The 13,943-nt window shown below is 36.6% G+C and overlaps 1 protein-coding gene across 1 annotated transcript; it reads right to left on the reverse strand.

The window, feature by feature from the left end:
- Positions 1-964: 964 nt before the first annotated feature.
- On the reverse strand, positions 965-13,379 carry LOC148959132 (uncharacterized). The gene is made up of 7 exons (XM_089111484.1): positions 7,952-13,379; positions 6,886-6,957; positions 6,465-6,548; positions 6,034-6,171; positions 5,844-5,945; positions 5,514-5,690; positions 965-5,239 (listed from the first exon to the last, which is right to left on the reverse strand). The coding sequence occupies exons 1-7, from the start codon at positions 8,015-8,017 to the stop codon at positions 4,868-4,870; spliced, it is 1,011 nt and encodes a 336-aa protein (XP_088967610.1). The 5' UTR covers positions 8,018-13,379; the 3' UTR covers positions 965-4,867.
- Positions 13,380-13,943: the final 564 nt, after the last annotated feature.

Consider the following 13,943-nt stretch of genomic DNA (forward strand, 5'->3'; position numbering starts at 1 on the left):
GAAAATATGTGATGTACCGCCACTCCTTAGTAGTGAACCTACTACACACAACACGTGAATAAATCACCACACAAACAAAACGTCTAGCTCTGTCCAATAAACCTAAAACCATAGGCGTAGGAGATAAAGGAACTGGGGGGTGGGGGTTCGATGGCTGCAGGAAAAGCTATCACATTCAGGCTTTATTCAGATAGTTTTATACCGATGAAGTTATAATATTCGGCAAGATCCTTACCTATTCAGCCCACCTAAACGCCTAACATCTGCTACGCCCATGCCTAAAACCTTATGATCGATGAGCATAAACGTATCAAAGTTGCATATTAGTGATTGAAAGAAACATTTTTCGAAACTACGTGAAAAACACTTGCCAAATGTGAACCACTATAAAAAATTTGGACGATCGATACCTCCCAACATTACCATGTGCTTTTTCCCGCCAAATTGCTTTACAAAAGTCTTCCCTCATTGGCATTAACTACAGATATACATGTATTGACAATCCATTATTTCTATGATTATAGTTGTTGCATGACTGCTTTTAACAATAGCTACTTGGCAGAAAATTTATAAAAATGAACACAGAAATATAGACACGTTCCTGATACGGCGCGAGATGTATCATTTGGAAGTCGTATGAACTCGACAGCTTCCTGTGCTCGCTGCTTGATATCATGTTGATATTTTATTTTGTGAGCGAGGTGTTTTGCGCAGACGATAATTCAAAGACAACACAAGACATTGTTATAACAGGAACAGTCACCATTATGGTCATCATCGACGTTATCATTCCTATTTCCAGTAAAGTTATTATTGCCATAAAATTCTTGTGATACGTTCTTTCTACAATTAAAATCATACCCAAAGGAATTGTCTGACATGCATTTCCCATGCATTCAGAAAGCATCTACTGAAGCAACCCCGGTTTTTATTTTCGATAAGTGCCACGGATATAATCTGACGAACCTTTAATCTTTTGATGAATCGACTACGGTAAACTTTTAAATGTCTTGATTTTTTATTTTTTGATAATTTATACCCACACCGACAAAAAATCCTGATCCCCCGCAAATGGTTTCCTTGTCATCCAAATGTTCCTTTTTTTTTACTCATCCAAGGAGAAAATTAATTACACATGGCTGGAAATTTATTCCAGTCTTTAGCGTACAACGATCGTTCCACTGAGTCAAGTCTTTAGCGTACAACGATCGTTCCACTGAGTCAAACAACTCGTATTTGTAGTGCTATAGAGATCCTGGAAATTTTTTTTACAATGATAAATTGTCGGCTTTGTCTGCAAATTATGCCATTTGTCTGTCTTTCTAGGCGAATCTGCCTATTTTTCTAGGCATTGACTCCCCTCGCCCCCACCCCCACCTGGAAAATTAATATCCGCCACTAATGCCTAGAGGCGCTTTCAAAATCCTATCCTCTTTTTTTTTTGTTCGCTGCATTAATGTCCAAGATTCGCTTTCGTTTACGTTTTTCCTTTTGCATTTGTTGCCAACCGACATTGAGGGGACTTCTTTCCGAGTCGCATATCCATGTAGACTCAGAAAAGTCTCTTTCTTCGTTAGCAGAAGAATCTGCAAGAAATTAAGAAATTTGTTTAGGAAGCGGAAAAAGAAGGTAAAAACTGTGTTTTCAAGCTTCCCAAATTTTCAGAAATGTAGGAAATTTGACCGTTATTCTTAAAAAATGCTAATTTTAATATAATTTCTTTAACTGTTCGAACATATTCCCTCTCTATTTCTGCCCCCTCCCCCCGAGGAAAAGCAAACTGTTTATCTCATTGTGTCTAATTAGCAAGACGATACACTAGAAGTATCAAGCTAGACTGTTAATGTTGTCATACGATAGATATTGAACAACACACTTGAGCCTTAAACTGTTCAAAAAGCGTTATCCAGTTCATCGTCTGCATCGTAAGTTTCATTAGCAGCTGTACCTTAAATAAAATATATTACCAAACAGAGGTTAAATTTTGGATGATTTTGTAAAGCCTATTCCTTTAAGAGGAGAGATTCCTGTGCCGTTGGATGCTTCCCCCCTCCTGTTCCGACGGCCCTGGACTCATATTTGCCTAAAAAAATTAATTGAAAATGTAGTAAGTTCTAGTAGGGTTGCCGGTGAGGAGACCTCCAGAAAGCTCAACCTAATATTGAAGGTGTTGATCGAATAAAAAAGCCTTTACAAATAATTTCCTATAATTTGATTTGATGTAGTTTAATAACATCGCTGATTAACATAAAAGTTACTGCTTTGTTGATTAAATTTATTTGTTTCCAAAATGGTTTCATTTACTTTATCAAGTGAATAAGTTAAGAGAACTTATTATGATGGCAATACATTTTCTGAGCCAAAAATAAGTAATTTATCTTACCGAATCTTTCTTCTAGCTCATCGTCCGCGTCATAATCTATATCACTTGCAGAAGAATCTGACAAGTCTGTCAAGTCAGATTCGTTTTCGCATTCACAGCAAGCATCTGTTTCAACAAATCAATCTGATTTAAAAATTTCAAATTAAATCCAAGCAAGCATTATAATGTAGAGATAAAAAGCTTGATGCAATGAACATAAATAATGCTTATTATATACCTTTATTTATATTAATATATAAAAAATTAGTAATTTTTTATCAGGATTAAGCTACAAATGAGGTTTAGGAGAGGGAAAGTATCATTAATTTGAAAATTAACAGAAACCAGATTAAAGGCATCATTCCTTAACTTATTACAGATAGAATCCAATAAAAGAAATCACGAATCTTACCAGATTTGCTTGATTCGGTGGAAGAGGAAGTTTCGTCTTGTAAAAGTACCAAACTTTCCACTTCACTGTCACTGTCCGTGTCAGCTTCGTATCCACTCATAACTTTTGTCAATATACTTCTTCTAACTTGGGTCGGCTTCGAAAATTTTTGTCCTGCTTGTTGGCAACGCTGGGCGTTAATAGAGACCGTTCTCTCAGGTATCGATGATGGTCGTAATTAGATAATCGACATCCGGTCAAGAAAATCTAAAATTAGCATGATTTTCTAACTAGGCAGGGAAGGTGAAAAATTTAAATGTCAAACTCATCCGGTATACCTTTGCTCTTGACCTTTAAGCCGCATCTACACAAGCAATTTTTTATTGGTAACTTTCCTTGATAAGTGTCCTTGCCCTTGTAGATTAGCAGCAAGTTTTATTTGACATTTTTTTACTTGGCAATTTTTAATTGCTTGTGTAGAAAGACAAAAAGTCTCGTTCACAGCTATTTGCTCTGACAATCGTTTTGGCCAGCGGAGTTTATAGGTAATCCTCGGTTTTTTGTGACGCGGCACGTTTTTCGTGTCAAATTTTCTTGCATAAAATAGCTCCTTTGACGAAGAAGATACTTTTTTTCGTTGGTGGGAAACCCCTGAAATTTTTCTTTTAATATCTGTATACCCATACTCATACTGCGCATACACATTCTTCTTGATGTTCCAATTTTACAACTTTCTGCCTTTATATTCCGAAGGCTTTGCAGAGTATTAAAAACATTGACGTTCCTTGATCTGCCAAGATCAAGCAATTGCGAGAAAAGAAAAGGTCTTGAATTGAGTCAAATTTGTCAAGTTTACTTGTCAAGTCATCTACACGGGCAAGTTTTGCATATGACAATTTTTACTTGTCAAGTGCACTTGCAAAAAACTGGCACGCCAGCTTTCAAAATTGAACAAGTACACTTGTCAAGGAAAAAATTATCATTTTTCCTCAATACACCCCAATCTACACGAGCAAAATTAACTTTTCAAAGAAAAATTGTCAATGAAAACTTGCTCGTGTAAATGCGGCTTTATGAACATGGCAATTTTGAAACAAACCAGGCGGTTTTCAATATCAAAATATAAGAATATTGTTTAAAAGCTTCAGTGCTGACTTTGATGTAATTTCTTTAAAAGGTTTCCCTTTGCCTGGATGCTAAATGATTTTTAGTCAATGTAGTCTGTAGAGTAGTTTGTTGTATGATTTTAGTCAGAGGAATGTTGGAGCTTGCCAACTTGACTAAACAAGACCTTTGATTTTCCACTTAAAAATACTTTAGTTTGAAACAAGTGTATTATGCTATATCATCACCATCAATCAGTATAATCACATTAATGTCATACAACTATCATAATACTCTTAATGTATAAACGAAATATTGATAATGTTTGTTGCTTTGTTTTCATGTTAAAATTTGTAATACATACGTATGAAGAAAAATTATCTTAACAAAATGGCAGGTTTTTCATAAATAAACGTTATTTTGCAAGAAAATATGAAATGCAAATAACAGTGCTCGAAGAATATAGCAATAGAATCTACACGAGTTTTTATAATTTTTTCCACATCTAAATATATCTTTTACGAACCGTGTAATATTTGCATTATTATCTATGGAAGGAACAGACTGATTAGATTATTTCCACTGGGGATCCAGGGCCCACGACAACCGGGGGGCCGTAGGGGCCATGCCCCCCACTTTTTGCGAAGCAAGTAGTTTTAAAGCTGCAGTAAAAGGGGAAAAAGCCCCAATCTCCTACTTTTGCAAGCCTTGGCCCCCACTTTCAAATTCGTGGCGTAGGCCATGGATCGCATACAATAGTAAGGACTGGATGACATATGTACTTTTACATAGTTAAATTTAAAGGGCATATGTCGCGTAAGCATTAGGCTAATAAAACAAAAAAGTTTCAATTGGAATTCCATTCTATCTGCTTCTTGAACCTTTCTTACTGCTGTAAAAATTCATCCTCTATCCAATGCTTTGTACAAAACAAAAATAATAGTTGTTTTATGTAGCCAAGCAGGTCTATGACACATGCCTTTTAATACACATATTCTAATAAAAAAATGCTACTTTAACGAACATTTCTCGCTATATTCCGTGAATTCTTTATTTATTTCTTCGTAGCTTGGCGTGCAGTGGAAGTGACCCGTTTTTGATTCGTGAACAACGATGTCGTTTCTGAAAACGAATTTTCCAAAAACCGTATCAATGTTCGTGTACGATGGCCATACCAATGACTGGGTCTGCTTTTTCCAAACAAAAAACTTCATTTTAATGTTTTGGTTGGCCTTTTCCACTAACATTTCGTCGTCCGATAGGTCATCTTCTGAGTCTTCGTCTTCTTCAAGTCTCTCCAAAATTTCCCCAATATAAAATCGGCCCTTGCTGTACGCCACTGCACCGAACTCACCTAAAACCCTCCTTCCGAGTTTGTTGGTCTAAAAAGGAAACGTAGAAGTCAAGAAAATCTTCACGATGTAAGAGAAAGATTCCTTTTCCCGTTTTTTGTTTCAATTTTTCCAAAGCGTCGATGTTTCAATTTATTCCCTCTTTTGTTTAGTCGTAGCTTTTCTTAATGGTAACGAAAATTCTTCCTCCAAAATATTTGAGAGCCTTTGGTCTAAGAGGAACATAAAAAATATTTTTTTTTTAGGCTGCAATGTCAAGTCGCCCTTTTACTGAACCCATGATTATACTTTATGAAATGCTTACCTTATCTTCACTTGCACATTGTTTTTTGCTACTGTTGACAGTCTCTGTTGTTTCAACCTCTGGATCTAATGCGTTACTGTAGCTTTCCTCCTGGCATCTACTCTCTTTGCTCCTCTTAAAAATATTGTTCAGAAATACATCTGTTCTGTCGATTGCAGGGTTAGGATATACATCAACCTAAAATAAGCTAATGTTATGAATGTCTCGATTTGAACAAGTCCCACACAGACTGAGCTAATTTTTATTTTTTTATAAAGCACTTTATTCAAAATAATGTGTAGTTATAGAGAAAAACAAGCAAAGAAAAAAATAGTGACGTAGTTTGAAAACCTGCAGGTTGTCTGCCTTATCGTTACCAACTTCGCGCTTCTCAATGGCAACAACCGCTTCTTTTCTCCGGCTAACTGTAGACGTGTCAGCTCTGCATTTGGTCTAAAAGAGAAGTTCTGAAATAAAAAACTCTACTTCGAAATAAAATGTTGTGGTCTCATAAAAAGGAACAAAATTTTGCAGCAGGTACCTTTTTAAAAGTAATTGTTTCTTCATTCATCATTTGATAGCTTTCGCTGTCGATGTAGGCTTGGTGTCTATAAATATTTCGCCACTTCTCCTTTTCAACCTGCATTCTACGAATCGCAAGGTTCTTGTCATGCTCTGCCTATAAGAAAAAACAGCACTAAGTTGCAAAATATTTGTTTGTTGAGGGACTATATCAATAAAGAATTAAATTATTGTTTGCTCGAACCTGGCTCAAAAATCAAGGATAAGAACATATTATTGATGGGAGGAGTTTCAACAGTTAATCAAATTCCATTTTGAAAATAAAAAGGTATACAAATGACAGTCTGATTTAGATTTGTTTCTTAAAAAAGCTAAGCTAGCAGTCAGGTTGTTCCGTCGAATGCTAGAGAGTATATATGTTCTACAAGATAGAAAATTATATCCATGCACCTGCTTTTTCATTTGCTTTGCCGTTGCAATCTGCAATTCTAAAAAAGATTGTTGCTGCTGGTACCTTGTAATACTCCCATTTAGCTAAAAAGATAAGGTTTTATTTCACATTAATCTTTCATGTTAATATTCTTTCTCGCAGTGTCAATGTGACAAAATTTCGTCTACAGAATTTATGAAGATTGTTTATGAGTCGCAAATCACGGGGCTTATATAAGCGTTCTTATACAGGGCCTTCAGCGAAGGGGTGCTTGGCCTGAGTTATTGGTGTTGAATTTGCCCGTAGCCCCCTTCTTTTAATCTTGCGGTTATAGATTATGCTCAAATTTTTTACTTATTGCCAAACGTGTTAGAAACTTATTTATGCATACCCCCTTAACCTTAGCTGATCAATCCAGTGTTTGAAAGACCATCGACTTACCCGGATGATTTCTTGTTGATTTTCCAATATTTCTTTTCGTTGATCTGTGTTAATCTTCTTCAAATTGCTTATCTAAAGTAAAGCAAACGTAAGTAAGCAAAGCAAAGGTAAGGCAGGTACCGCGGAGCGTCGAGAAAAGTGGTGGGTCTGAAAAAAGGAGGTGGGGGGGGGGGGGGGCTAAAACCGTATAAAAAGAGGTTTTGTCGGAATTCTACCGCCTTTTAGAATTTAACACCCACTGCGCTCCTGAGTCACAACAAATGTTGTTTAATACTAATAATAATAATAATAATATAATAATAATAATAATAACTACTTGACCAAGTTGCTAATTAAAAAAAACTGCTTAAAAACTAATAAACACTAGCATGTAGCAATTTTAGAGATTGCATTATGGAAGTTATTGATTGCATGCGTTACAGGTGCATTTGTTTTCGAAATACCAATATTTTATAAAGAACGTTGAATTGACTTGCATTATTGGATGTTTTTTATTTTATTTGGTTTAAAAGTTTTAAATGCACAGGAGGGTGCAACTCTAAACGGATCTAGACTGAAGTGTTTTGTATATTCGGATAGTGTGACGGTGAATATGATTCATACAAGCAGATTTTCAATGTGCGGTCCTTTGTGATTGACATGTCATATCAATACTGATGCTTACCATGGCAATTGTCAATACTGAAAGATTAGAGGAATGGCCAGTGAAGCCAAAACTTTGCATGATACAATACACGAGACAAGGAGCCAGGGGCACTAGCAAATAAAACATGATTTAATCATGACAAATGTAATCCCTATCATCTTCTAACAATGGGTGTTAAACAGCTATGTAAGCAGTCTAGTGCTGGATTAGGCAAATCTGTCAAAGGATTAGTCTAAAGTTGACTGTCACACTACTTTGAAGCAGGACGAGCTAATGGCAACGGAAACTGCATATCATTTCAACCTATTTCTCAGCCCGATGTCAGGAAATGCCAGGTCTAGCGTGCTGCTCGTTGTTGATCAATAGATGGAGACGATTGTCCTTTATTTAGTTTTTGAACTTATAAAGATTAAAAACAACCTCTAATCTGGCACATTTAAGCTCCTCTCGCAAAAGTTCTTCGCTGCTTGCTTCTCCTTGCAGCATGATCTAAAAAATAAATTTCAAATTAGGTATTCTTGACCATTGAAAGCAGTTATTTAATATATGCCTTAAAAATGTTGTTGTCCATTAAATACAAGAGACATTAGATTGAATTGTTTTACATTTCCACATTTTCAAATGACAAAAGGGTATTCAGCGCTCAAATAAATTGAATCAAATGTTTTTACAACTAACAGTAAAAATCTACATGAAATCATGTATTCAAAATATACTAAATGATTAAAAGCGAGTCCAATCCAAAGATATTAAATATAAAAATAGCTTCGCATCATGAAATGATTTTCTAAAAATCGTCCTAAACGAAGATTCAATTTTTCTGGCGCTCAGTGGTACGTCATTGAATTCTTTTCCCGCCAGATAATAAATACCTTTTCGCCCAAATTCTATTTTCATTTGAGGCAACTTAACGAGATGTTGGGCGTTTCTGGTATTTACCCATGAGCATTTATGATGACATCTTTATTACAGGTCTCTTTTTTACTTTTGCTTCGATACTAGGCACAAGCAGGCTGACTGATGCAACCCCATTCGATCTTAGTATATCAAGGTTGCAAGTTCATCACTCAAAAATTAAATTTTATAAATCTATTATCTTTATGTTGATAACCGTTGCCAATCTCTTTTTTATAAGAATCAATAAACTAAAGTTCAGGCTGAAAGGTTTCTAATTTTTTCGAAAACCTGAGGCTGGATTGTTCTTAAATTAATATGGTGTAAGCAGTGGGGTTGTTAGCTTTTTCGCTCTAGGAAGTTGTTCAGGCCTCCTTTGCCAACAAAATGAGTGAAGAATCTTTATTTACCGGCAAGTTTGAATTTACACCCAAGAAGCACCCACATATTGCTTAAAATTCTCGTTTTTGAGATAAAATGTTGTTCAAAATTACATTTTACAGTAGCTCAGCCTCAGCTTGTTCTAATTTGACCAATTTTGAGGCTCTTGTTCTTATCAAATTGTTCTTAAGAAAGATTGTATGGATTTTTTGTAATGTTCTGTGATTCTAATTGGATGTATATTTTTTGTTGGTAAATATTATCGTTTTTATGACTAGTTTATTAAGTGGATAGATCCCAAGAAGCCGATTCTTGTTTCAAATTGGTGGAAAGATTCTAAACTCTCTCTGATCCTGAAGGACCCTTTACACAATTTCAAAGAAATCATGTATATCCACTTCGGCAAATAAATTAAAACAACCTTTGATTCTGGATGAAATGCCCTTTTTTGTGCTTTCTGCTTGCTTCTAATTCGTTATGACGCATGTACTCCAATAAGCGCTCCTTTTTTTCACCACTGGTCTTGCATCCACTGAGAAACCTGAATGTAAATGTGGTAGGAATTGCTTTGCCATGCATCTTTCCCCTTTCCATTTTATCAACAATCTGATCCGCTATTTCCCATGCACCTTCGTCTAGATATGCTACCATAGTGTGAAAATGCAAGTTGTCTGGCTAAAAATGAAAATATTGAACATCGTTACCACCTTTAATCTTGCAGCTATTCCACACTACTCTTTTACGCGTCTTTTATAAGAAAATACAAGTGATCAGGAGTTTTGTTTTGTTTAATATTGTAAATTTGCCTTACCAGGTTCCCATATTTCTCTCTTGCAATACGGTTAAAGTTGAGGATCTCCTTTCTGCTAAAATCGAAATCTTCCCGCTCCCTTTTCTCAAACATGATGTCTCTCAGATTTACTACTTGGTCCCAAAATGTCGCCTCAGCAGTCGCTTCATCTTCACTCTGGCTTCTCTCGAATGTCGGAATGATAGAACAATTTTTATGAAAAATTGATGATGATGCCCTTACTCCAGAGTTATTAGGGACTGGTGTACTATGTATCACATCTTCCATACTTCAATCGTTTGATGAGTTAAACGACGTTTCAAAAGAAAAATCTTCGCGTGATCTCGTAGCCATTTTTTTAAAACACAGAATACGGGTTTGATGTATCGACGGAAAAGTGTATCGGGGCATCGACTCACCTGAATAGATGAGTAATACAAGATCCGGGGCAGGGACGGAGCATGTTGCCAGTACTTCCTGAGGTGTCAAAGTAATAAGGCGCAAAGGAAACTAGTTTTTTGTATCTGTGAACTTTTCTAGTTTTATGTTCCATCGTGTCGCTTTTTAACAACTCACGAGAATCATGTCTCAGAACATTCTGTCGAATTGGTAAGTAAAAACACAATAGCTATTTGGTTTTTTACCTACAAAAAATAATATTTAAAGATAGCATGGAAGTGGTCGCTGTAGCATCATTACTTCAAACTTTACAAATTTTCCTACAATTTATTCAGATGGTGGTGCAAATAACCACTACAGCAACTATTTAAAAAATTCCTATTTGTAGAAATTTAAGTGAGCGTAAGCTCAAGACGTCCTGTTATCCGCAATAACAAAATCATTACCGTTTTAGGCTAAAAGAAAACTTCAAATATGATTGTTCAAAGGAGGGGAAGTTATGGTTGGCGAAAATACCTGTACAGAGCTTATTGTTAAAAGCCCAGGCAGCATTTCCATCTGCGTGTATAAACGAAAGGAAACTTGGCTTAGCAGTGAAAACAGCATTTCCAGAAGTCAAGCGTCAGCACACAAAGGGTGGCCCTTACAGTTACTATGGTTTAAAAGGGAACGTAAATATTCCGGCTGATAGCGTCCAAACAGATGTTCAAAGTAACAAGAACGCAGTCGAAGTTGGTTGTCAATAGGGCTGTCCAAACCTTCGGATATTCATATTCGGTTATTCGGATTAAAATTTAACGAATATTCGGTTATTCGGCGAATATGGGTGTGGTAAAATGGGTGTGGCAGGGTGGTGGTGAAAATTTGCAATCTGAAAATTTCTTGTAATTTAACCAACCTGTGAATATAGCTAGTCAGTCATTACTATTCGATAAGTCAGAACCATTAATTTTTTGTTTTCCTATTGATATTTCCTGTGTTTTACGTAACTTCAAAGGGTGTGCTGCAAAGAAATTTTTAAAACGAGTTTTTGTCAAAAATAAATGTTTTCTCGAACCTTCCCTAGCATTAGTTGCCCCTAATGGCCAGAAAGTCAGTATCAAATTAACGAGAAACCATAGTCGTACGTTTTCAAAAAGGGTCGTTTTCCAACATTTTTAAAAGTGAAAAGCTTTCTAGCACGGGCTTCAACACAGGTTGGGAAGTGGAGGGGGGGGGGGGGGGGGTCAAAAGAAAATTTAACACTCACAACAAATAATTTTGTGAAAAATTATATTATTCTGCAAAATAGTGGTAGGGCCATAGCCCCCCGGCTTCCCCTTCGTCGGAGGCACAACATCTGTAGCACAACAATTTTCCGAGAAAAAGCCCCATGACCCCCACCTGCAACCCAGGCTCCACTCCCCCCTGCCCCCTTCCAATCTTGCTTCATTGACTTTGTAACTATTTCTTGGGATTGCGTTTTTTGAAGAAGGCCCTTATCCATGAAACTCTCTCTAAGATTGAAGATAGGAAGTTGCCTTTCTCCTTTAGAACAATCCTTGCTATTCGACTAGTCAGTGCTATTCGGTTGGCAATTGCTATTCGATCAGTCACGGTTATTCGAATAGTCACAGCTATTCGATCAGTCACGGTTATTCGAATAGTCAACGCTATTCGATGAGTCACGGCTATTCAAACAACCATTGTGGACCTCCAACAGTGAGGTTATTCGCACTATTCGTCTCCAACCGAATAATCGTACTATTCGAACTATTCGTCTCCAACCGAATAATCGTACTATTCGAACTATTCGTCTCCAACCGAATAATCGTACTATTCGAACTATTCGCTTGTAACCGAATATTCGCTTTGGACTTCAGCTAACCGAATAGTGAAACAGGTAACCGAATACCGATTATTCGACCTTCGGTGGACAGGCCTAGTTGTCAAGCAACGGATAGCATGGCTTACGACTTTTCTCGATATGTCCCTTCTGGGATTCCAAAAGACAGATTCCTTGAACGGGATATGCTTTAGAATTTAATTGAAGGCGATACAGTTTTAGGGGAAGGGACGTTTTCTTTTGTTAAAATTATGCAATATTGCAAGCTTGCAGTCGCAGTTAAAGAATTCAAAAAATTCCTGAATTTTCACCAAAAAGAATTATAGATTGAGCAGTAGGGGAAGCTAGAACACTAATTAACATCAGTCCTCATGAAAGCATTCCTATGCTATATGGGATAATTATAAACTCAAGGCCTATTGCATTGGTCTTGCAGCTCTGTACAAGAAACAATGTGTGTTTAAACTTATCCCGTGTGATAAGAAATGGTGGATTAGAGGACGTTACAGAAGAATATTTTCTAGAAATTCTGGTCAAGCTAGCAAGTGCATTGCATCATGTTCACAAAAATGGATTTGTGCACAACGATCTAAAGGTCGATAATGTAGCGATCATGAAAACAACCAGGGGAAAAAATGCCAAAAAATGGATCCCTGTAATCTTAGACTTTGGAGAGGCGACAAGAATTGGAAATGATTTTAAAAGACGCTACAGATCGTTTCATTCGCACATAGATCCCGAAGTTTTGAATGGGAATGCAATTCACGCCATCCGGACGGATATTTATTCATTTGGAGTCACACTAAGAGGCTTAATGTGTATATTCCATATAAATGAAATTAAAGACAGCCTAAATGAAATTTTCACTAAATGCACTTCTGCAGGAGAGAGACCTTCTCTGGAGGAGGTGAAGAAGATTCTCAGCCATACGCTTCACCATTGATAAATATGCATGTGCATCTAATGATAAATCTAATGATAAATCTAGATAAATGTGCATCTAAAAATAGGTTTTTTAAGACGTCACACTTTAGAACTCTATTGTACCAACCCAATTGTATTCACTTTATTGTACCAACTCTATTGTATTAATTCTATTGTATTGATTTTGTATATGTAAGCTCCATTTGATTTGTAAAGTATTATTGATGAAGACTTTGGTCGAAACGTTTACATGAGAGTGTTTTTCTTGAAGATCTACATAAATAAATATATATAGATATACAGACTATAGTCTGTCTGATGAGTGCGCAAGCATGAAACTCGGAGTAACAGAGAACATGTCTCATTTCTAGTCTATATTCTATTTTATTATATCTATTTCTCCGTGCTTTTGCACATCGAGCACTGTCACGTCAGAATAGACAACGCAATCTGGAATATATATTTATATATATATATATTTATATATATATAAAGACTGCCTCTTACTTTTTTCAAAAATTCTAACAAGGGAGGCTACGTCTCCCCGAGCCCCCCACCCGATAAACCCCTGTTTGAAATTCCACTGAACAACCAGTGGTGGCGCCAGAGGGGGGCAAGGGGGCTACACCCCCCCCCCCTCCCCCCGTCGGAGCTGCTTAGCCCACCCATCGGAAGATATAAGAAGAAAATCTATAATTTTGTCCGAGCAAGATTTTGCTACCGTTTGTAAACTTTTTAAGAAAAAGAAGGAGTAACGGTTACAATTACGGAATTCCCCCTGAGTTTAAATGTACAAACAGGCAACTCCCAAGTAATTTGCACACAGTATCAGAGATCTCAACCCTCTCTTTCGGCATACCAAACAACAATCGGACTATCAATATAAGTAAAATTCTTAAAGACCACTGGGAAATAATTTTAAGAGATAAAAACCTAAAACAAGTATGGAAACAGCCCCCTATACTAGCATTAAACAAACACAAAAACATTGGAGTTCTACTAGCCCACACTTTGGGAAACATTGTGACACACCCACCACCCCCCCCCCCAAGAGACAAGAAACATTGTGACACCATGGTGCCGCCTCAGGTAGTAACTTTCGTGTACTTGTTTATTGCGACATGCGCGTCTGCAAAGCTAGCAAAGACTCAACATACCTAAGTAAAATTGGTCCTTATTCTGTTTAATAATTAAATGAC

Source organism: Rhopilema esculentum, chromosome 11 (assembly GCF_057945365.1).
Source record: "Rhopilema esculentum isolate cy_ngs chromosome 11, ASM5794536v1, whole genome shotgun sequence".
NCBI classification, from domain to species: domain Eukaryota; kingdom Metazoa; phylum Cnidaria; class Scyphozoa; order Rhizostomeae; family Rhizostomatidae; genus Rhopilema; species Rhopilema esculentum.